At 38.1% G+C, this 25,024-nt stretch overlaps 2 protein-coding genes across 5 annotated transcripts; one reads left to right on the forward strand and one right to left on the reverse strand.

The window, feature by feature from the left end:
• Positions 1–34: 34 nt before the first annotated feature.
• On the reverse strand, positions 35–6,308 carry mcoln3b (mucolipin TRP cation channel 3b). 4 transcript variants are annotated; one of them, XM_054602397.1, is made up of 14 exons: positions 6,069–6,118; positions 5,058–5,281; positions 4,802–4,969; positions 4,324–4,477; positions 4,148–4,223; positions 3,959–4,055; positions 3,467–3,566; positions 3,180–3,292; positions 2,315–2,464; positions 2,048–2,149; positions 1,418–1,540; positions 931–1,137; positions 642–769; positions 35–433 (listed from the first exon to the last, which is right to left on the reverse strand). In XM_054602397.1, exons 1-14 carry the CDS (start codon positions 6,100–6,102, stop codon positions 394–396), a joined length of 1,716 nt encoding a protein of 571 aa, XP_054458372.1. In that variant the 5' UTR covers positions 6,103–6,118; the 3' UTR covers positions 35–393. The 4 variants fall into 4 exon arrangements, with proteins under 4 accessions (XP_054458372.1, XP_054458371.1, XP_054458373.1 ...); XM_054602396.1 differs by having other exon boundaries at positions 642–772; XM_054602398.1 differs by having other exon boundaries at positions 42–433; positions 642–772; positions 6,107–6,308.
• Positions 6,309–6,430: 122 nt separating this feature from the next.
• dnai3 (dynein axonemal intermediate chain 3) lies at positions 6,431–23,716 on the forward strand. Its single transcript, XM_054603380.1, has 22 exons — positions 6,431–6,454; positions 7,783–7,864; positions 10,045–10,248; positions 10,687–10,791; positions 11,333–11,461; positions 11,571–11,770; positions 12,056–12,172; positions 12,602–12,798; positions 13,311–13,429; positions 14,165–14,254; positions 14,444–14,518; positions 15,712–15,831; positions 16,993–17,066; positions 17,377–17,518; positions 18,205–18,304; positions 20,136–20,260; positions 20,348–20,408; positions 20,816–20,946; positions 21,191–21,398; positions 21,929–22,020; positions 22,367–22,483; positions 23,568–23,716. Exons 2-22 carry the CDS (start codon positions 7,805–7,807, stop codon positions 23,694–23,696), a joined length of 2,595 nt encoding a protein of 864 aa, XP_054459355.1. The 5' UTR covers positions 6,431–6,454; positions 7,783–7,804; the 3' UTR covers positions 23,697–23,716.
• Positions 23,717–25,024: the final 1,308 nt, after the last annotated feature.

The raw sequence follows: 25,024 nt of genomic DNA on the forward strand, positions 1-25,024 counted from the left end.
ATTCTCTTGACAATGGAGAAATAAAATCTTGTGAGTTTACTCATTTATTCACCCTTGGTTTATCATCTTCAGTGTACAACATTGAGATCCTTCCAAATAACATGCTTCAAATTTTAGTGTCACAATCTTGTTTTCCCATCTACATATCATTATAAATAAGTGTATTTAAAAGTGCTCTGTGCATCAGTGCATCATGGAGATGAGACCTCATTAGTGTCTCAAGCTCTGTCTTTATAGCGCTGAAAAACTGCTCCTTCACAATAAATCAATATCCTGAGCAAACCAGAGGCATAATGTTTAAAATAAAGAGATTTAAGACTCTCAAACCTAATATATAACAGGCTATACTGTTTAAGCTATGACAATTTTCAATATTTTAAAATGAAAGGCCTGCTATGCCTCAGAAGTCAGCCTCTTCTGATGCTTCCTGCACCTGAAAGGAGAAAATGGCTCCGCTTAGATTCAGTTATGTCCACCAACTACACAGAGTATTTAAAAAGGGCTCTGTCACACTGCGCTTGCATCCCCAGTTTAATAAGGGCTGATAGGACATCCAAAATAGATGACATTACCACATTAGAAAGCAAATGGTGCCAACAATATTCGACTATGAAATGGCCAGTGTGCTGCATTTCACATACCTGGTCGTGCAGCAGTTCAAGAAGCAGCCTTTGGTCTCGTCAAGTCTGTACATCCCAGAATTTGGCAGATCTTTACACTGTGACGTGAATTTTTGCAGCTCTGATGTCGGGGTTCCACTCTGCTGCTGCTGCTAAATGAGTAGCAACAAGTGACTGTTAATGGTTTGCTATAACAACTGCAAATAACATATTACTCTTCTCTGAATAACCAGCACACAAATCATCCTTAACACTAGGTAGGGAAAATAATAATGGTGGGTTACAAATATCTGAAACGAGTAAACATTACCTTAATGGTATCATAGGTGTCTGTGATGATTGTGATGAAAAGGCTGAGGATCATGTAGATGAAGAGCGAAACAAAGGTGTAGAGGTAGACCCTGCTGAAGATCCACACCAGGCTGCTCTTCTGCTTCATGTTCTTAAAGGTGGGATACATGTCGTCTCCGTTGATGAGGGAGAACAGACACTCTGACACCGTATTCAAGGTCCGAAACTAAAACCAAAGAACAAAACAAAGAAATGGTATAACTCAGTCATGATTAAACGGTGATGGAAGAAGTACCCATATCTTTTACCTGGGTAACAAGTACCACAGTGTTGTAACCCTGTTAGAAAAACTACAATAGTACTTAAGTGAACGTACTTAGTTACAATTCACCTCTGTGATTAACTACTGAAATGAGCAGAACCTGATTGGAATTGGAAATATTTTCTGGTTTGGCTTTTAGAAAAATCCAGCAGACTTTTCTTGGTATTATGTTAAGAATCTTTACCTTCTCATGATATGGGCCAAGGACAATCCAGCCGCAAAAGCAGTAACTCAGGTAGATTATTCCAGCACAGCAGATGAAACGGATTACATTTGGGAAAGCTGCCCTCAGCGTCAGGATTAGAATCTGAAAGTCGCCACAGACGACAACAGATTGTAAAAGATCAGAAAAGTATCTGGTATGCCACACACAAGACTGTAGTTTCTCTTTTAACAGTCCCTGTAATGTGATGCAATCATCAGGAATAGGCCTAAAAAATAACCTTACAGGTCAAATTTCAAATAAAGACTTTAGCAAGTATGCCAAGATGCAATGTTGATCTGCTGTAGGAAATATTGGTTCGTCCCACAAGATGTAGTGTTACTGTGAGGAAAAAAATACCCTTCAACAGAAGATGTTTGTGTTGAGATACTGGCAGGTCTATCTTAAACCTCATGAGAAATTAGTTTAGCACCAGTCCCTTTCCTGAAAATAAGATTATTTGGTAAAAGAGCAAAGATGAGTGTTGCATTTGCATTGTACGGGATTGTCTGTAAACAATGTGGCAATGGTTTTGTTGAATTACTGCATTACATGTGACACCAATAAAAAAAACTAAGGAACATGTGTTATAAATGAATGATCTGGTCTTACATTATACTTCCTAAAGTAGCCCATGTAGCGGATGACCCCGATCCAGACAAACATGGTACCGGTCCCAAGGAAGATGCTGCAGACATCATAACTAGTGAGGACCTAAAAGAAAAAGCGGATCTCTTAAAATTGTGACAAATAGACTGAAGAAATACACCTGAGTACATGCACAGTTTAGACAGCTTGTTATATTCTTATAATGTAATATTGGAAATCAATTGACATGGATCAACCTCAGTCAAACTGTGTATAGAATACCCCCATTACCTTAGTCTGGATCTCGATCTTGAGAATGGAGCCAATGATGGTCAGCGTGTCGCTAACGATGATGAGGATATACCAACCATTCAAAAACTCCAACTTGTCTGACCATGGGACTTGTTTACCGCAATCGTTCTTGCAGTAGAGTGTGTACTCCTGTTTACAACACAATGAAATACAGGTAGTTATATTGTTAATATCTGTAAAGACGTTCTTGTTACATATTATTTGTTACCATTGTTTTTTTGTTTTATTAATGACAAATATTAAATGAACAATCTATGTATTTAAGTAACGCACCAAGCCCAAATTTACTTGTACTTTACTTGAGTATCTCAATTTCATGTCACTTCATAATCCTACTCCGCTACAATGCAGAGAAAAATGTTGTACTTTTGACACCATTACATTTATTTGACAGCAGTAGTTACTATTCCAACATTTTCTCACCACAACCTTTTACTGCATGTTTTCCCCTCCGTGGCGTAGAATGTGATCAAAACTTCATAATACAGTATGTCATAAAATGAAAAAAAAGTAATGCCATAAATAAATCATAGTATAGTATGCCCTACAAATGTCATGAAAATGACAAAGTATAGTATGGCAGCATCGGCTATCGAGGAACGAACTCATACGCATTCAAACTGACATTGTTCATTGTACAACATGAACAATGGTAAATGTATTATACTTCATTCACGGTCCATGTTAAAGGTGTTTGGCATTGGCTTACCTCCGCTTTATGAATACAGTAATATAATGTAGAGATATTTATCAGACGATCCTACCTTTCTTACAACTGAGCAAAGAATCTACAGAGTAGAAAAACAGTTCTTGCTGTATTTTATGAACAGTTCAATTAACTTACAAACTGCAGTTGAATCCCATTGATCACTGAGCGTGTGCAGAGGGCAAAGGAAGTGATGCACGTTATAATGATGAGGCAGTCAAACAGCACCGTCAGGTATATGTTTCTAGCAGCTGAGGGAACAGAGAGATTTAAATGACTCTCACCTGAAAAGGACAAACATCTTCAAACAGATTTTATGAGCCGCAAGGCCTCGTGCTTAGAGAACAGCCTTAATGAGTCCCGGGACATGAGCTGAAAGTAAGATGATTCATTTGTACATACAAAATTCAGCTCAGCAAACTTACCTGCTCCAGTTACTTTCCAGTCTCTACATTCATTGATGTCTACATCGGTTTCCATGTCAACCTTTATCCTGCCGCTGTGCGCTTGGTTGTCGAACGTTATCTGTTAACCAGAGTCATGTTTAAGGGACGAAAGACAATTTTAGAAAAGGACTACATCTTTAAAGTCAAACCCAAAAGCTAAATATTCACTATCCAGGCCCTTAAGATAACATTTTACTATGTACATAGCGGGCACTGTGTGCAGATGCCTGATTTAAGGACAAATCAGATTTGCATCCTCTGTAGTTTCATTAATAAACACTTAAGTTTCACTCTGACTCTTTTCATTTTAGCTCCTATTTGTGCCGTGTGAACAGGTGCAGTGTCACAAGGAATCCATGTCACCGTTATGGCAGCAATGAAGTGATCAGATGTGTCAAATCATTGCTTTAAAAAGATAAAGTTTAATCCATTAGTGTTTATTGAGCCATGAAGACAAGTCAAATGACTTACAGTAACAGTAAAGTCGTAGCAGTCTGGCAGCTCTCGATGTCTCACGGTCTGTAAATTTATGGCCTTAAGAACAAACGTAATCTTGACATTAAGCATCCTGGAAGACAGAGCAGATGCATTAACTGAGGCATTTCACATCCTGTATAAAGAGGAGAGGAAAATACATTTAATTAAATGTTATGTGCAAACCTTTTGAAATGAAATTCAAAATGTGGAAGTGCTTCCCGCAATGATGGATGATACATCGGATAAACGTTAAAGCAATCTGTGAGATGCCACAACAAAAAGAAAAAGACAATAAAAGACAACCAATAAACTAAGTATTCTGCTTTACTAGCATAACTCAAACAATCATGCATACATACCAGTTTTCACATTGACATCAATTTCAAAAGTCTCATTGCCAGGGTAGATGGTGCCGTTTGTGTAGAACTCTTGACACACTGACAGGGGGCTGTAGAAAGTACCATTTTTCTCATATTCATGGTTGCCTACTGTGATGTTGTGCAGATGTCCATACTAGAAATGAACAAATAGCATTTGTTACAACAGTTCAGGGTTTCATGTATGCAGTCAAAAGCTACAAAGCAAAATGACAGTTTCAAATAACATGAACAAAGTCCAATCCTGCTACAAGCTATATCTTGTCATGGGAGCTCGTTAAGCTCTTATGTCACACAAGCAAACAGTAATAAAATGGCAATAATGATTTACTGTTTAACAAAAGCAAAAGGAAAATAAGTCACATGAATCAAAATAAACTGACAAACCAACCAATAAAATCAGGCATTCTTGGTGTTCCTTGCATGGAAGGAAATAAAATAAAAGCTAGCAGTCAGTTACCTGTTCAAGGATGTGATCGATGTGATCATAAACATCAGCCTGTCTGTAAATAGCATACGTATCCATGCCTCCATCAACATAATCTTTCAAGAAGAGGTGCTTGAATGTCATCATATTTTCCTCCTTGAATGTGACAACCATCTGGTTGCTCAGCCCAAAAGACACTAACTAAGATGAGGGGAAAAAAAGACAATTGTTATCAGGATGGTGAAGCAACACAAATAACATATGTTCAGGTCATGTCTGAGATTTTTACCTGGATAGTAATAATGGCAATTTTGATGATTTGCAGTAGGAGTTTCCATGGTTTTCGTCCCCGAGCGTGGTATTTCTCACAAGGGTTCATAAAGTAATATTTGATCTTCCTTCTGAGACACCCCACATTGTCCAGCTCCTCCAGACACTGATGTTGGTGGTCTTCCCAGGAAGGGGAGCCATTTGTCTCATACACGTCATACAAGTCACTTGGCTCCTCCATATCTACAATTAATGACAAATGGATGACTTACGTTTAACACAAATTTGCATTACAACCATATCAGGAAAAATTTAATGTGAGCAAAAAATGCAAAATTAATGATCCTTTTGTTTTTCATTTACATGTTTAGACTTGAAAACAAAAGTGTAGCCTTGGTTGCAACAATAATCAAAAACAACAACAACTTCACAACAAGCCTGAGCAAAGAGGGTGTTTAGTTTTTGTGTACAGCTGTAAAATGTCATGCAATCAAATCCAATTGCAATCCAGTCTGTGTCAGAGAGATGATGATTCAACTCATATTTCCTGACACCTTAGTGAGGGTGTTGTAATGTTGTTTTTCAGTCTATTTACAGAACTAGAGGGAACAACACTGGATTGAATATAAACACTTCCTTCTATTATGAAATCAAACACACTTGCCCTGAAAACGATGGCCTAAAAAAAAAAGGTTGAACACTTAGACTGTACAGGTGTGCCTGATAAACTACTGCAGGGAAATGTATAGATTATTTTTCATACATGAATAATATATATTAAAGTATTTTCCAACATTGCAAATGGCTTATCAAACTCACTGTGAAGAGTACGGATATTAAGTCAGGTGTACCTGCATTGTTGAATAAAACACAGCAGCTCACATTCTTGAACCTGATCAGCTAACATGACAAACTATTAAATATTAATTACTTATCGTGTAGATGTTAAGCAGATATCCCGTAGATCACATCCACCAGTGAACAGGAAATAAATGACACTAAAATAAGCCTATAGGCGTACATTACTCACCAATGTCGCTCAGCAAGTTAATCAACTTAAGCATTCACCTGTCAACTGCGGCGCTCACGTTGTCTCCAAAAATGTGTTGGTCTAATGAAAATTCATTAAATGAGGCTATTCAAATTGTTGTTTTACTGTGAGAATCATTACTTAGGTTAATTAAACTCGGTTGAACTTCCGAAGTCTGTGTGCGTATGTCGCCTTGGGGTCAAACTCCTCAAACAATGTGAGTGAATGGCTCAGGTAACTTCTTACAGTGGAACGTCATTTTACTGCTGGGACCTGATTGGCTCTTGGATATGTCAGTCAAATGTTTGTCCCCTCCCCCCTCACTCCTGTAACCACTGGCAACCAAACAGTACAGCCGATGGGCGAAGTGGAAAAAAGCTTCAGAGGTAAACAATGTTTATTATCTATCATTGAGTTGAGTAGCATGCTGATGGCAAACAAACAGCTGGGTGTTAATTGAACAGGTAGGCCTATGTTGTTTTATATGTGTCCACCTTTAGCTAAATGATGATGCTGTAACGTTGAAATAACTTCCCCTGCATTCAGTTTACATGGCTTTAATCAGTGTTGAAAAGTAGAGTACTGTTACTTCTACCTGCCTGAAAGTAGAAAACATAAACTGCATTTTTTGCAACTTACTTTTTCTATTCACAGATCAATTTTGCTCTGGCTTATGCTTTGAGATGCTTGTTTAAGAAAGGAGATGCACTTATGACTTCTGGTGACTAGTAGTTCTCTTGAATACCTATGTTGAATACACTTCCTGTAAGTCGCTTTGGATAAAAGCGTAAATGACTGTATATATATATATAATCTAACGTTGAAATAACTTATATATTCATTTATATGGCTTTAATCAGTGTTGAAAAGTAGAGTACTGTTACTTCTACCTGCCTGAAAGTAGAAAATATAAACTGCTATTTTTTTAGAACATTTGTTCTCTGATAAACTTTCAGTGAAATTGATCTGTAAATAGATAAACACAGTTGTAAAAAAAATGCAGTTTTTTTTATGCAGTTTAACATGACATTGCTGCTCACACGTCATTGCATCAGTAATTAAAAGTTATTTAACATAATACTCGCATGATTTTATTTTTGATACCTCAGGCAAGGAAAGTTAATTTGTATAGCAACGTTCAACAAGTACTTTACATAATATTTTTATATATAAAATCATATATCGTTACATATAAACGTAACAGCAATAAAACTAAAAAAGAAAATAAGCTATTATCGAATAAAATTATATAAACAGAAGAATAAAAGAGACATTGACATGCATTATGCTGCTTATAATTGTTTGTGTACTGCTGAACCTGAATACTTCCCATATTCCCCCCTCATGTCATTAGTTATAACCTTAGCAAGTGTAAACTGATACACCATAAAGATATATGTCAACCTGAGGACTCAATTTAGTTTTCACAGCTAAAGTAAACTCAGAGAGGCTCCTCATATTCTAGGATCATTCTTTGAAGTCAAAGTAAAAAGGACAAGACAATTCACTTTTCCTCCAGAAGATGTCACCACATGCTTTGATAATGATTTTTGTGCAAGACACTCTTCTACCACTGTGTGTAGTGTGTGAGTGAATGGAAATGTTCACTCTGACAGTTGGTCAAAAAAATTGCAATGGAGATACACATATTAAGTTTGGTGTTTTGAGGAGAAAGGTAACACTGTGTTGTATGAAACTTTCTGCCTCTCATTAGTGGAGCTATTCTAAGAGCAAAGATGCCACCCAAGAAATCAAAAAGTGCAACAAGCAGTGCAGGCAGTAAGGGGAAAGGTAAAGGTAAGTGTCTAAATATTAGTATAGTGTTATGTGTTTAAATGTATGCATTTTTATCTCAAATGGAGACACACAGTAAATTAAATGGTGAACTGACAGTTACTTTCCATTTAGGCAAAACGATTCAGTCACCTGCCCCTGTGGAAAAGTCTGGTAAGAGAAACTTATTTTACTTTATTTACTTCACCTGTGTATTTACCTATCCTGAACTGTTATGAGACAAAATAAATGACCTTTCATAACTTAAGTATTCACTTAAAACGTAATGCATTCACATTAATATCAACTTGAAAAGAAAGTAAACAATTTTAGTTAAACTGGTGGGTAAACAGAGAATAGATTTAGCTATACCATGTATAGATGCAACCATCTAAAAGTAAACAACTGGTTTGTATGAGTTTGCAGATCCTGAAAATAATTGTGTCTATCTGTTATTATATTATCTAGAGCTCTCGTAAATCTTACATGGCCTTTGAATACAGATAACTAAAGCCTTAAATTTTGTTAATATATTTCTTATTTAACTTGATCATAGAGTCAATTAATATTTGATTACCTTAATTTATTTGATAGGGCAGGGTTCTTTTAATGAACGCTATATACAATTTATTCAGATTCTTCTTGGATAATGTAGGACACCTAAATCTGACTTTGAAGTAGAGATGTAAAAAGCATTGCTGAAACTAATAATCAAACTTGTCATGTCTTTGAGTGGGAAACACTATTTTCATTCTTCTAATGGGATCTTAAGTGTACTGTTGCATAGCCTTTGGACATGCTCTCTACTCAGCTGCTAGTCACATTGTCATGGCCTAGTTTACTGTCAGCATACCAGCCCTGAAGACATGCTTTTGGTGAAATGCATCACCAAATGTATCTTTTTACTATAGATTAGATCATTGGCTCTTGTGGGAGTTAAAAATGATGGTGTTAAAAGTCTGCAGATTCAGATTGGCTTTGTTTTGTTAATTTATTCATTAATTTCACACATTTCCATCTTATACAGCCAGCAGTATACTTTCAAGTCTGTCAGCTATCCTAATTGAACACATCCTAAAATGTTTTAATTTAACCATAACCTAACCCTGACCAAATCCTGAGCGGATTATGCAAGAGAAAAACAGCCAGACAATTTCAATATCTCTTCAGCACAGCCAACAATTACAGTTTAATTGCATTCTTTAGGGTTATGGAACATTGAACATAACACTCTATTTCTATTAAGCAAATATTTCCCATGAATACAAGTGCCATAGTTGACACTTAACTGTGTGAACTGAAGGGTGTTAGTTTCCACTACAATGATTTGGCATGAGGCCTAACTGGTGTGAGTGGAAAAGGTTGACACACCCAGCTGGGAAGTGGTTTCTCAAGCTGTACTTAAGCATTCCCCGCATCCCCTCAGCAACCTTATGGAAATACTTCTAAACTATCATTATGCAGGGCCTTGTTTACTGTAGTGTGCCCTGGACTGAGCATGGCCTTAGATATGGAGAAGTATGCGATTATTGTTTTCTAAGGAAAACTGTGTTGCGGTCAGGATGCATTACTACGGTTTTATATTATAACAATCCTGGTTAAATGTCTGTAATTAAGCAGATAATGTCTTGAGTTTCTGCATTATTGATCTGCCTCTCACATACACACAATGTTTGGAAAATGTGTGTATGTTCTCAAGGGTTACACATATCCATTTGTAGGGTGGTCCACCCTGCAGGGTGGGGCAGGTGAAGGATCAGAAGGGTTGTTGTTCGTTTGATCAGAAAAAATGTGGCAAGAATCTGTTCTGCCACTTTCATCTGTAGGGATTATTTTCATGTGACATTTGTTCATCTCATTTCAGGAAGATATAATTTAGATTTGCAGACGATGACAGCAATTTGTGTTGTACAGTCTGCAGAATAGATAGAACACATAGACATGACAATTAACCACATGGCTCATTATTATCATTGTCAACACCATACTGCGTCAAATGTTCTGGCTTCTGACGGAGTACCTTAAGCATCTTGAAACTTGACCAACAAATTATGTCATTATTGAGTAATTTGCCAAATCCCAAAAACTTTTGTGATTTAGAATCTGATGTTTCCAATGTTCTATCCTCACTAGTGAGGTTTGAATCTAGCTCATTTTAAATGTATAATTTCCTCTATCTACCATCTTTCTTGTCTATATTGATTGTGAACCCTCTCACCAAGGTCATCCTGAGGATATCTTCCCCATGGTCCTGACATCAGCCACCCAGGAGCTTTTTGGTTGCCGTGCTGATGAGGACGTCACAGGGGAGAGCCCTTACAAGCTGCTGAAAAAAGACGACATCATACAGGACTTTAAGACAAGAGCCGCAGTGTCCGATTTCAGCCCTGTGAAGCAGATTGTGCTGGTGAGGCTGATCCATTTTCATAGAGATCACTCAGACAATACCCCCAAGACACTGTGATGATACACAGACCCCAAGTTAAAGGCTGTGGGAACAGACAGAGTAACCAGTTTAACCTCATTCCCCCTCTGTCTCGGAGAAGAATTAATGATTTGAAAACCACCACTCTTTCTTTTAGCATTCCTGTCTATTCTACCACAACACACTACTCCAAAAAAAAAGAAACCCAAACTAACTAAACTTATTCCGTGTTTATGAAGTCCACAACATCAGTCCTCAAGTCTGAATTCCACATTTCACTCTGTCATCTACGATCTCGACAAATGGACTGCTGTACAAAGTTGCCAGAATCAATTGAAATACACTTCATTCATTATTTATTAAGACACGTTGTCAATAAAAAGCTGAATGTTGTGAATTCTACATTATTTTATCTGACAGGACTACCCGGACGACGAGCTCCTGCTGGTTTTTGACAGGGAATTCATCTATGGCCAGTGCTTCTACCTCGTTCTGACACCAGAAGCTAAGGACAAAATCATCAACGTATGTAGACGTAGTTTATGTTTTGGTAACAAGGTTCACTGTTGCCTTTTGTTATTACTCATATTCGGTCCACTACTTGGTGTTTGAAATGTGGTGCAGTAGGGTTTCAACACTAACTAATATGTCAGTATGACTAATTACAAGAACAAATGTGCCAGTCAGTTAGCATGCAGTGTGGCAACAAAATCTTATTTAAATGTATTCTTGTTCAGTCCTGTAGGCAGTAATGTTCACTATTATTTACTTTCTTTTTATAGTGGAGGTATGTACACTATTTTATCACTCACGTTATCAGTAATGGCTGGTGTCAGAGGCCAATTTTGCTTTGCCAGCTGGCATATTTTCAATGACCTTTTATAATAAAAGATTTCCAAAACGACTTCACTATCTTGCTCTAGTTCAAACATTTTGGAGCGAGTGTGACTGTGTGGGAAGATTTCATGTTTGACAATAAAAAAAAGTCTTACTTACTTATCTTCCACGTTTGTGTATTCCTGTTCTTTATGTTTTATAATCTTGTAATGTTCTCTAGGTTCTCCAGCCACCAGAGCCGGAGACGCCAGAAGTGTTTGAGGATGAAGTCATTAAAACCCCAGAACCAACGCCATGGATATCTCTTGGCAGTGAGCAGGAAATAGATGAAGAATCTGTCAAGGAGACCAGAGAAAAGGTACTGCGGTTTATAAGAAACATCACATTTGCATATGACATCTGAATTTTTCCCATTCACCCTTGTCCGACCATTAAACCTCTCTATTCTGTCTCTGTTTTCTCATCAGCTCTGGTACAAGTTCTCCAGAGTGAGGAGGAAGTTTGGGGTACCAGTCTGTTTTTCTGACCGCAACACTGCAGATGCTAAGGATGGCTACCTAGAGTGTGCTTCCTACCAAGACAGCAGATTCAGCATCAAACAGATGCAGAGGGACTGCGGGATGCAGGCTGTTTCCAGACTGCAAAGCAGCAGTGCTCAGACACAGTGGTATGCCAGCAAATCAGTACATATAAAACTGATTTGTTCCACAGGAGAGGCGGGGGGGGGGAGACACTTATAGACCCTGCCAACACCTCAATGCTTTAAGAAAATAAGATATTAGCATTCAATATCAAATACTTTGTGGGACAAGTATATCTCTGCAATTAATGCTTATACTTAGGCTGTGCAGATCATAAAGCCCACACGTTCATGAAATGTCCATTCGCCATGTACCATTTCTCTCTCTTTACTTCCAAAAACTTATTGTACAGTTATTTGTCCACTTTACAGGAAGTTGCAGAGGAATATCTTCACCCAGTACGAGCCAAGAGAGTTAAGTGATGAAGAAAAAGCAAACATCCTCCAGTCTGAGAGTCGGAAGAATATGTGCAACTCAGTGACCCACACGTAAGATGATATATTCTGGAAATTCATGGTGTCTTCTGTCTGCTGTCTAAGGGAGTATGTATTGTATAGGAAGACTGATAGTCAACCCAAACTCGTAAATTACTGTATCAGCCTCGGTTCTCAAACCCATCCATTATAACCACTGTCGGAGCATTAACATTTTCCAAAAGAATACTTTGAGGACACCTTCACCTTCTCAGTGTACTAGATTTTGTGATGTTATAATAGCCTTCGCAGCCCAGAATTTGGGTTTCAAGCAAAAGTTTCAATTATACGTTGTAATCTTTATCCTCAACCCTCTTTTGTGTCCAGGTAGGCGATAAGAGAACGTTTGGAGTATCAGAAAACTTTATAATGTAGCTATGAAGAGATTTGATAGAGGAAAATTTTGCCAGATTTTACATAAATATATTTTGGTTTTTTTTGCAGAGTTTTGCAAGCCCTTCAGCAGGAAAGAATCATGAATGTGTTCTGTGATGACTGGAAGTCTTTGGAGACAGCAGCTGAAGACATAGACTGGTCTGGGAAGGCTTCCGAAGGTTTGATGCTTTATCAGGCCTTCACAGACCAGAACTACACTAAGGACAAGAAAATCAGCAGCATTAATTGGCACCCGACCATCTACGGTAAAGTGAACAAATCTCAGTCAGTGAAAAGATTTGTAAAGAAGATTTGAGCAGTAGAAGTTTTCTCATACAAAAATATTCACCAAAATACTTCATAGCAGTTACTCCCTCAATACATAGAATACCATGGTTTTAAATGTCTATATGGTTAGAATATGTTGACAAAGATAGTGTTGATGGACAATGTCGGCAACAAATATAACAAAATAAATGAAATTTATTCTCCCTGTAATCTTTCACTGACAATTATTTGAATTTGACATTTTCATCAATTGTAAAAGCATTCATGTTCTTCACTGCTGCTTTGTAATGTTGCCAAGCTGTCATCACCCATAGAGTAGGCATCGAGAATGATAATATCAGTGTCAAAACTATGATCATGTGTTATTTAAAGGGGGATCAGAATAAAGTCCCTCAGTTTCTCAGTCAGTAAAGTTACCAATTTTTGATGTCCATTTTCCTGTTTCTGTTCAGTTGATACATTTTATGATGTGTTTTTCTTGATGTGATAGGTGTGATAGCTGTGGCTTTGACAGAAAAAAAGGAGGAGCATTTGAACGAGTCCACAACGTTTGTCTTCAAAGCTTCTTTCATTCTCTTTTATAGCTTCTCCGACCCCTCTAATCCCCAGGTATGGAACTTTATAAATGTATTAGGGAAACAATCCGAGTGAATGTGGAGAGTGTATAAACTGGAAAAGAGATTGAAAAGACCATATTTCTATGACAGCATACAAGCTAATTTTCACCTCATATCTGTTTGAGACACACTTTGATAAAATGGCTGAAAGGATTTGCTTTCTGCTGTCATTAAAGACTTATTAGCTTCAGCAAAATTTGAGAGGCTGTATTGATTTGACAGAGGCACTAAATCAATGAAACTGAGCTGCTAAATCACTCAAAAGTAATATGAGTTCTGCATGACGTATGCCTTCACTGGTGCATGCGTCATGTTTTGGTTTCACCGTCTGCTGGAGCAGTGATCAGAGGGGCAAAGGGTACTGTGTAGAGGAAATGGAAATCAGAGACATTATATAGTTGAAATATATATATTTATTTAGTGTGTGGAGTAAAGTGCTGTATTTCAGTTTTGCAGCTAATTTGAAACTCAAGGAAATTTAAACATGTTGCAGAAAAATGACTTCTCTGAAATACCATTTATCCCCTCCTGGGTCTTTTTTCCCCTTATACCTGATGAAATAAAATCTACTGTATGCAGTTCGGTTTTGTGGATTGAAAGCTATACTTTGCATGGAGGGACTAGAATAAATAAATATTCGGGATGGCAGGCACCCAATACTTGGAAACTTCTACTTTGAAATACAATATTTCTGCTGTGTGTATGTGGGTTTCTGTTTTTTTTGCAGTTGCTGCTGGAGTGCCCAGATGACATTTTTGCCTTTGAGTTTTGCCCTTCTGATCCAGATATTATCGTTGGCGGCTGCGTGAATGGCCAGGTGCTGACTTTGACTCTGCTTTGCATCTATGGTTTGCTGCATCTTCTGCTTTTTCTGCCTTGTAGTAGTTTTTGTAACTTACCACTAAACCATTCCCCTCTTTTGATTATAAGGGAACATTTTTAAATCGAGCCCAAGTCCTCTTAATGATATCCTCCTACAATATTGTTTCTGCTGTTGTTTTGTCAGGTCGTGTTGTGGGACATTTCTGCCCACGTCACGCTCTTACAGGGAAAACAGCTTTCTGTCAACACTGACACATTCGTGAGTACCCATATCCTTTCTCTAATGTGCACAATGGTGATACACTAACATATGGTGTTCTGTATCTGTGTTGGTGTACTACATGTTGTATCAGTTACCGTACATCTTTGGCTAGTGATGATATCAGCTTGGTTTATTCAAGTATATCAAAGCATGATGCATATTTGCTGTAAAGACAGACTGTGCTGTATGACAGAGTGAGATGATGATACGTTGACTCCTGAGTTCTCCCCTCATCCTCACTCTTTCATTAGATGGGAATGCAGTGGCCTAATGGTCCTTTTCAAGCCAGCCACAGCTGTCAAAACTAGTTCCACAAACTTACTAATGCCAGGAGAAAATCTCAAAGAAAGTTATATCATTAAATGACTCCACCGCTAAACAAGAACAGCCTGTAAGGCCTCGACAAACACCACAGTCAGATTAACGTGACTTAACTGAAAAAAATGTAACTCTTGACTGATGACTTAAACTTCAAAGACGGTTTCTCTTGTGGCATCATAGTAACCTAATACTTTCATGGCACGACTGCCCTGTATCTTCCACCCGGCTGCTGTATTTAAATAGACATATATGCCCTCATCATCCAGCCCCCATTTGCTTTGTGTGTTTTTATTGCCTCTACAGTGGAACAGCTGTCTCCATCCCTGTCCTCACTGCTTCGCTACCACCACCGTACCTTTCTCTATTCTTTTTGTTTGCTCTTCATTCCCCAGAGTCAACAGCATCAGCTCACATACTCCAGTTGTTACACAAGCCTTCAATCCTCCACCATAGTTTGTCCCCATAGAAGATAACACACAAGCAAATCAGACCGCTGCCCTCCCTTGTGTTTGCAATGTAAACATTGGCCGTTGTATCTGCAAAAAGGCTTTATTTCGATGTTGAGTGCTGTGAAAGCTGCGCTACACCAGCACCTGTTGCTAGCTTATCAGATAAACAAAGAATTAAAATCCTCCTGTATAGATTTGTGTTCTGTTCACACCATTTAAATCTGCAGGTGCACAGCAGTGTTAATAACATAAATCCCTTTTACACATTCAGTGCATGTTTCTAGATTAAAGGCACAATCTTTGAATTTATGTATTGCAGAACACATAATTTGTTAAAGTATATTAAATTTGTGATTGAATTGTCAAATCTCACTGTACTGACTGTACATGCTGTGCCTTTTGTGTCTGATCTCCCACCAGGACCTCAATGACAACAAAGAGAATAAGACTCCTGTCGTGCGCTTCTGTGCTGTGTCTGCCTTAGAGCACAGCCACAAAGCACCAATTACTGATGTCCAGTGGCTGCCGCCAACATTTGAGGTACACAGAGCTGAAGGCCAGAGGGGTTAGAAGGAGGAGAAACAAACTACGAATCTGACATTAAATAGTCAGAACACTGATCACCTAAAGAGTTAGTTGACATTTACCATTAGGAGTGCATTAGGTAGGTGCTAGAACATTCTTGTAATTAATATTTCATTTTGCCTATCGTGATTCGTAAAAGGTGTTTTGTGTGACTACACAGAAAAACATTCTTTAATGTTTTCATTATCTCAAGCCTCTTTTATAATATCTAAAGTACACACTGTGGCATAGTTTCCAACTCACTTAAGGCCACAAGAGTGAATTTTAATCATTCCCATCTAAGTCTCAAATTGATAATAAAACATTAAACACGTAAAGTATCTTATTGTTGTAATGATTTTTATATCTAGTTCTGGAATGTTAACAGAGATTTTATCTGGTTAAAAGCCACTTGAATGTAAATAAGATTAACAGGAGGTAAGGTAATAGTGGAAGTTGTAAGGGCAGAGAAAAGGCTATGAAGGTTATTAGGTAACATACTGAAGCATAATGATAGAATTTGCACAGTTCAACACGAAGGTATGGAAGGATGACACTGTGCCACTGCCACAAAATTTAGCTTATTTATATTAACATTTGTATAAAGATGTTTTTGTTCTCGTACTGACAAATGTTATGTTTTTTAAAATCTGCAGAACTGCTGCTCGCCTCATAGTGGCCCAGCATCTAACAATGTATTGACCTGAAGTGATATTTGCTGCAGTGACACTATGGTGTTTGGTCTGTAACCCAGCATTAAGTATTGCAATGATAACTGTAAAAGATAATGGTAGCAGCCATAGAAAAATACATTAACAATGAACTAAGGTCTCACACAAAGATTCACAACATTATCACAGTCCACAGAACCACAGAACCTAAGCATGTAGCTAAGTGTTTCTAAAATCTTGTTCTTCATGAAACAATGAATACATTATAATTCTGGTGTCCCACTGGTGTGTATGTCTTGTGTTTATATAGCCCGTTGTAATAAATCATGACAACCACTGGCACTCATCTGGATAAGGTTAATAAGGCAATCATCAAAGTGCACCCAAGCTTATTTTTCATTATTATCAGCTCTTTACTAAGCCTGACAGACATTTGTTGACTTTGCTACTCACTCTCTCTCATTAGGTGACCAGGACGGGCTTACCAGTGGAGAACAAATACAACATGTCTGCTCAGGTTGTCACCTGCTCCCCTGACTGGTAGGTCTTACAGAAAACACCTTGTTTTAAAATGGTAAATTTAATAAATGATTGCAGGTCAGATGACAGGTACCACTAGACTTAGTCTTTCTCTCTCTCTTTATTGCTCACTGCTTGAAGTTATTGGCAGCCCCCAACATTTAGATAAAGATACTGCTTTATACCTTTAGTTAGAGAATGACAAAGCCCACAGGTCTACAACAGAGTTTGTGTCAATCAATATTCACGTTGTTTGTGTTTAATTATCAACAAAAGGTATATATAATAATAATAATGTACATTTTTCATTTGTCTCCCTCTCCCTCTGAAGTGCTATAATGTTCTGGGATGTGCGTTCGACAAAACTGAGTCAGTCAGCGTCAGACAGGAAGCAGAATGTGGATCAGAAGACAACCTACAGTGTCCCCGACACTTTTAAACACCTGGACCGTTCATGGAAGCCTCTGTTCAGGGTACTGCGGGGTTCAAGAGTGCAATACAAAATGAATGTAGAGGGTTTTTTTTTCTGTTTTTCCCCAATCTAAAAGTTAACCTGTATGCACATGTAATGTAATAGTACACAGCAAACCAAATGGCCATTGTGGTCAGTAGACAAACATTACATCCACAAATACTGGCAGAAAATCATTCTACCTGTGAAAAGAAAATGAGATAAATGTTAACATATTTAAGAGTGATGATGAAGCCTCAACCACATTTATTTATTGGAACTATGTAGATGTAGGATTTTTTTTTCAAAAAATAACTATTATTTAGATTAGCTTTTCACTTCCCTCCTTTACATTTTCAGGAAAGCCAATCACATTTCTTCTAATATAACCAATTAAGCAATTAAATCAAATATTGAAAATGAACACACTTAAAAATCTTTCTGAGTGCAGGTTGTTTCATTTCACTGATCCCTGCAAAGTACAACAATTATACCACAATGTGAATGTGACATAATTTCTTACTTCATAAAAACTGTGTATGTGTATATCTATTTATGTACGGATTTCTATGTATTTAAAGCTGGCTTATTTTATGCATTTTAGTGTGCAGTTGCTTGCTCGCAGTCCTTATTTTTATTTCAAACAATAGTAGTCTCTGTCAGTATCTTCAAATGTCAAAACTTGTCTTCTTCTTGGTCACGTGTCAGGTTTCCCTGCCAAAGATTGATACCAGTGGAGAATACGCTCCTCTGAAATTCGGCCTGGAACATTACACCTGTACGGCTAATAATACAGCCGGGACCACAGGTGAGGGATGCTACCCTTCAGGCTGCCTTGGTTTGTTTGTTCCTGTCTGTTGCACTACCTCTCCCTTCTACAATCAGTCACACATATGACCGTTACTCAATTACAATTATTTGTGCAATACATTCTGTCAGGTGTTATTTTTTGGAAGCAAAGCATCACTTAAAAGTGGATTATATTCACTCACTCACTCAATCACCTTTAGAAAAAAAGGACAACACAGATGAGAGGAAAGCATATTCAGTGACGGTCAACACTTCATAAAATGACTGGATTCTGAATCGTTGTGCGATAAAAAAACGAGAAGGGCCAAACAATGAATATAACAAACATAAACATCCCATCACATCTAATAGTTTTTCAAAAGTCCGTGCATGGCTGCAAGTCTATATGAGCGGAGGGAGGGGTTTGGATTCTTTGGTCTGCTCTGGATGGTTGAGCACAGTGATCAGTGGGTTAGGGTTCACTCAGCCCTCAGGTACTCTCATTCTCTGTCTCCCTCTTCTCTCCTCTGGTTTCATAGCACTTTATTAAGTGATTCTTCCAAAACAAGGCCCTCATAGTTGCAGAACATTAGCCTCGCTGACTGTCAGCTCTTTGCAATATGCTGCTCAGGCTCCTTTAGGGCCAGAAGATGATCGTGTGTGTCCCGGCTGGTCAAGAAGAGACCTGTCTTTGTCTGGCTGAAGGTCTGCCTCTATAAACACAGCTTTGGTGGCTGCTGGTTATATAAATAATATGTTCACTAACTGAGGCAATAAATCTGTTGCAACCCTGGGGCAGTCTGTTATTAAGCTTTTAATTAATCCCTGTGTGATTAATACTTAGCCACTTCAGATGTTACTTCATAGTTATTGAGTCTACACCGTCTGCCTCTAAGCCCTATATTCAGCCAGTGTGTTCTTTGCCTTTTGTTATCTCTGATGCTGGAGTCACTGGCACTTACAGCAGTAACCACTGTAGGAAAGCTGCACCTTTACCCTACAGCAGTACCACATGATTTTTGTGAGGAAACCCCTCGTGGGGATTAAGCAACAGTTGAGCAGCAGTGCAGTGTGGTGAAAGTGAAACAATGTCTACATCTGTTGCTGTGCCATATCGTCTGTGTCACATCTTTACACACATCTTAACCGGGGGAAAGTGGATTTAGAAGATGTGTGATTTTGTAATCTGATCTGACCTTCAAGAGCTAATCTAACAGAGTGAAGCTGAGACTTGATTGGGAGTGGCCAGCTGATAAGAGGGTGTGAACGGATAGTACTGTACTGTCCCTGACAGACAGTTGGGCTTTTGTGATGGAAAAGGCTTCTTCCATCACTACCCATCCTTCCTATCTCACCCCTCTCACCCTTCTCCCTTACCGTCTCCCTTCTTGTTACAATCCTCACTCCTACCTCCACCTCTTTTCTTTCCTACTCCCCTCATATCCTCTCTTACCAACCCATTCACCTTGGATGTAACCCTCCCCACCTCCTTCTCTTTTGTCCTTCTGTTGTCTGGTTCATGGTCAGATTACACAGCAGGTTGCACTAATTCCACTGTTCAATCTCTCTTGTTTTCTTACTTTAAATATATGTTGATAATGTATCTTGTCTTTCTTTTCTGATAATTCACTTGTGTTTTGCCTATTGTTCAAGCCCTTATTGTGGTGTTTTTCCTTTGTCACCAGGCATTAGCCATTTATCTATTGCAAAACAACAAGTTATCTATGATCTCCCTAATGAAGGCCATGCTACCTCTCTTGGGCTACAAAAAGGTCCATAAATGTAAGAAAAAAAATAAAGAAAAGTGAAGTTGAACTTTTAACCTCACTTTCTACACTCTCCCCTGATAGAAGCTGCTAATGAAAATGATGACAGCTCAGAGGTCATCCCAAACTACAGCCAGCTCAGAGTGCCCTCAGCTCAAACACTCACTACTCTGGAAGATGTCAATACCAAACTCTTTATTGGAACAGAGGTAAACAAAACTATTAAACATGTGAAAAGGTATGCAGTTTTATTCCCATTTAACATGTTTCATAATGTGTATGTTTTTTATTGCCAGGTTGGGGAGATTCTTTACACCGACTGGAAACTGGTGAAGGACGACTCTGGACGGCTGCACAGTGAGTACTTTGGTTTACCATTATTAAAGCCAGTTTAAAGAAACAAAAGCTCATTAACTGTAAATTATGTATAATTGGCTTTCTTCAAAGGAGACCAGAATGTGGTTTGATATAGCAGTTTGATATTATCCACAATAGTAATTGTATCCTCAAAGTCTTGAGTCAAATAAAGCCATCGGCAATAATAGATGTAATTACTTAAAACAATTCTGCCAAGTTATTTGAATAGCAAGGACTACTGTAAGTCAGCTCTTGGTTTGGCAGCCATGCTGAATGTAATCACCATTAACATAGAGGACCCAGAGGTTTAATCATTCCTTGTATTGCATTGCCCTGTTGCTTCTGTAGGAGCAAATTACTGTCAAATATAATGTGTGCCTTCTGTTCCTGTCTCTTCTCTCTCTAAGGTGCCAAGCCCCTCCACTGTTTAAGCATCCATCACTGGCAGGTGAATACGGTACAGCGGTCGCCCTTCTTCAAAGACATTATTTTGACAACAGGAAGCTGGAACTTTGCCATCTGGAAGGAGGGAGTCATGGTAACAACACCTATCACTTTAATTACCATAGCAGACAATGCAACCAGTCAAAATCACACCCTCATACTCCTTTGAATTAGAATGAAAATAAAATAAACACCAAAGAATAAAGATATCCTAGACTTTTAACATAATCAATACCACACAACAATATAAAATGCATAATATATAACATATACCAGACTAGATTTGTTGCATTTTATATCCATTGACTCTGTTTGATGTCTTGTACTACGACATCCAGGACGGGCCCATCATCGTGTCACCAAACTCTGAGCAGGTGTGCACCGTGGGATGCTGGTCCCTGTCCCGACCAGCTATTTTCTTCATCGGGAAAGTGGATGGCAGCATTGAGGTGTGGAACCTGCTGGAAAAGACCATTGAACCTGCGCAGGTCCACGCACACATTACCAATGCAAAGATTACCTGCATCAAACCCTGGACAGCCTCCTGTGAGTTATAGGCCTCTTTGGTGCACAACGCAGTAGTTAGCATACATGTATGTGTTGCTCCCTTAAAAATGCAAACTTTGGTTGTTCCTGCACAAAGGTTTGCCTAAAGGAGAAATAAATGGAAGTAAGCCTGTGACCTAGTTTAGGCATTACTCTTGAGTGTTCTGCTACAAACCCACAAGATAAATCAATCAAACTTTATTTGTATAGCCTCTTTAATAAAGGTTATGGCCATTCAAAGTGCTTTACAGATGACAAGCTGATAATAACTGAAAACAGTGACACAATTTGAGACTAAAGTAATGTAATAATAAAACAAATAAATACATATAATGCATATTTAAACAATCATAATAATACATAATATAAGAATACATAAACCAACAATACAATAAATACAGGACAAAAAATGGTGTAAAACAATTTAAAACATTATTAGAATTTAAAAAAATATTAAATAAATAATGGCCATAAAACATTATACTATACTCTCTGGTGCATACATGAAAACATTTTTTTTGTACATACAGCCAAGCAGCACTTCCTTGCTGTGACTGATGACCTTGGAATGCTCCGTGTTTTCGAAATCCCGAAGTCACTCTACGTTCCCTCCAGGAGTGAGGTAAGACAGCCCAACAACCCCACTTTAAAGAAGGTTATGAGTGGTCTATTTGCTTATTATTTTGCAAAAATAAATAATAATTTACTCTTGATCAAGGTTATAAATTATGCAACATATCCAACACTGCAGCATGCCAACACAAGTTTAGTTTTAGCTTTATCTTTGCTGCTTTATTACATTGATATTAAGCTATTTTAAGGAAATCTAGTAACAGGCAGGCTGGTTCAGGGGTACCAAACCTCCAGCGTTGTCTCAGTATTTTTGATTATGGGCTTTTGTGTTATAAGTCATGAGCTTGTTTAATAGAAGCCTTCTAACAAGTGCCTTTGTCTTTGTCTGTGTGCAGAATTTGATTGTAAAGAAATACTTTGAGGTTGAGGAAGAGAGGTTGAAGGATCTTTTGAAAAATGAGGAACTGTGGGAAAAACAGAAGAAGGAAGCTGAAGAACTCAAGAAAAAGATGGTGAGCTGTTGAGTCTGACTATAGAAAGAATGAAGCTACCAACCATCAATATTTGCCCTTGAAGTGGCCTTGAATGAGACCTTGTGTCTTCTGCTACACTCTAACCTCACTTACAGCCACTTGTTTTACCGAACAGTCTGAATGAACAGTGATACCAACAAATGTTTTTTATTGTCCCACCTAAAAGTGTGTACACCAGTTCAAAGTTGGTGATGGAAAGGTGTAGTAGGTCATCCCTCTCTCTCTTTCTCCTCTGTTTCAGTCTCTCTTATTTCACTCTCTCTCCCCTCATGTTTAATTCAGTCGGATTGTTATTTGATCCTCGGCACTGGGAAAAGTGTAGTTATTTACAGCTATACTATAGAAGCTAAATCTTTTATTGGCTATAAATTCTAATCTAAATGCAGATTGAGTTTAGCTTTGTTGCAGTTATCTCCAAGTTAGTAGGTGTGTTTGTGGATATTTTCGTCTTTCTCCTCCAGTCAGCCATAAGTTTGTCACAAATTCTGTTATGTTCATTTCCAGACTTTCTGGTCCCATGATGAGGACAAGATGACTCAGAAATATATTACAAACAAAACTGTATGATATTGTTTTTCTGCACTGTCAGTGGGAATGCTTGTGATTGTGTAGGTGGGCATATGCATAATTGTGTCTCTTATGGTCATGAATGCAATGAAATTGATTACAGAAAAATGATCCTTTAACTAACCTTTCTTTATAAATACTTTTGCCAGTATCTAATTTGTACTTTTCTTAACTCAGCAAATGTATAACGTCCAAAGGAGAAGTGGAGGAATTTGCTCAAACTGATTATAACAAATTTATATGGGAACATTTCAATTATGAGACCAAACTTGTCTTCCATTTAAGTGTTCTGTCATCCATTCCTTAAGCCACAAAATATTTCTGCATACGTAGAAGATTTCCCCTTCTTTTAGGAATGCTGGATATGACCTTAACATTTCTGCTTCAAATAGAAGAAGTTATCAGATCTTTGGTGAAGTTAGAGAAGTCTTAAAATGCCTTGTTATTTGTTACATATTGTTCATGACTTTAATTCTTCCCTGGTGTTTTACTCCAGGATCCTGACAAGACATTCAAATCCCTTGTGGAGGATGAAGAGGAGAACAAAAATCACCGGATGCTGGAAGAAAACGTCCTGAAGGACATGGGCCTGTGGAAAGATACTGCTGACACACAACATGCCTGAATCACACACATTCACACACACACACGCACATCTGCACAAATTGCATTTTATATGCATTTTTTTCTATTTATTTATACATTTGATTAACTTTTTTCTTAAATAACACTATATTTTGACATCATTCATTTGGAATTTGTTTGTATCTTTGTTGTAGTATTCACAATATTTTTCATTACTACTAATGTCTGAAAGTATTATTTTGTATTGAAATATGATCTATTTGTGAAACTATTTATGATTCTTCAATCGACATTCAGAATTTTTTTTTTGTTGGTGCTTCGGAGTCAAACATTGATTGTTTTCATCCTTCCCCCATCTGAGATCTAGTTACAGGGTAATGCCATCCATTTGCCCCCTCGTCCCCACTGCTACCTGACGATACGGTCTGGAAAACCTCAAGGATCTGACCTTGGCAGGAAGTTATTTTACGGCTCTTTTATTTCATTTTACTCCTATAGTACATAAATCAATGTTGTATTGCTCATCTTGTGTGTTGATAAAGACATTTTTTATTAAAAGTCACAGTCCTCCCTCTGGCACTGAGAGTTATTACACAAACACTGTAGCTGCATGGTATATATATGTAGGTAGCTTGGACTGTGTAATGTGGAAGGACTCATTTATAGTGACAAAAGAAGTCTTTCAGATCATTGTTTTTTTGTTTTTACGCCCGACAACTTTCTTTTACTGTTTTTGTTCAGTCTCACCTCATCCATAACACACACCTCATGCTTTCAGCCACAGCAGCCAGCTGTTTTAAGCAAGAAAGCTCAAAAACCTACTGTACACTACTTGCTCAGCACCAAAGGACAGAGTCGGTGGAGACGGTGGAAACAGAGTTAGAAGTAAATATTCGCCAGGTGGCCACAATCAGACTCTAAAGTAACTCTAAACTCTTTTTAGCTAAGTTGTTCAGCAAAACATGTTAAGGTAATGATTATTTATGTCAGTGTTGGATGAACAGCTTGTTCTGCTGTCCATCACCTGCCAATAGCTGCTGACTAGCTGCTCTCCTATCACCCGTGAGGGCTGCACCGGAATGAGTGGCCTTGAAACGTTGTCAACAGGAACAAGGGAGCAGTTTACTGTTCTTACAAATAAGTAGTCCTGCAGTTAAAAAAAAGTTTAGTGTCAATTTCGGTTTCAGATTTTCCTAAGTGAGACATTTCTGAGAATGTTGTTTCTTTCTCTGCGTGGAGTACCTCTCCTGCTCTCTGGACTGCGTTAGTTTCGCTCTTTCATGGGGATAAAGTAAGGACGCCTCAAAGTGCGGGGTCCATCTCAGGTCAAGAGCAGCCCAGAAAACCCATAGTCACAATCTGACAGCC

This window comes from Anoplopoma fimbria, chromosome 8 (assembly GCF_027596085.1).
Source record: "Anoplopoma fimbria isolate UVic2021 breed Golden Eagle Sablefish chromosome 8, Afim_UVic_2022, whole genome shotgun sequence".
NCBI classification, from domain to species: Eukaryota; Metazoa; Chordata; class Actinopteri; order Perciformes; family Anoplopomatidae; genus Anoplopoma; species Anoplopoma fimbria.

Bases quoted from the DNA above. Each gene is read 5' to 3' on its own strand.
- mcoln3b (XM_054602396.1), bottom strand. From the start codon at position 6,102: ATGCTTAAGTTGATTAACTTGCTGAGCGACATTG. The intron at 5,282-6,068 runs GTGAGTAATGTA...CATTAATTGTAG, and splicing joins TAACTTGCTGAGCGACATTG to ATATGGAGGAGCCAAGTGAC. The intron at 434-641 runs GTATGTGAAATG...TTCTCCTTTCAG, and splicing joins TTGAACTGCTGCACGACCAG to GTGCAGGAAGCATCAGAAGA.
- dnai3 (XM_054603380.1), top strand. From the start codon at position 7,805: ATGCCACCCAAGAAATCAAAAAGTGCAACAAGCAGTGCAGGCAGTAAG. The intron at 18,305-20,135 runs GTGAGGGATGCT...CTCCCCTGATAG, and splicing joins TAATACAGCCGGGACCACAG to AAGCTGCTAATGAAAATGAT. The intron at 20,947-21,190 runs GTAACAACACCT...TACGACATCCAG, and splicing joins TCTGGAAGGAGGGAGTCATG to GACGGGCCCATCATCGTGTC.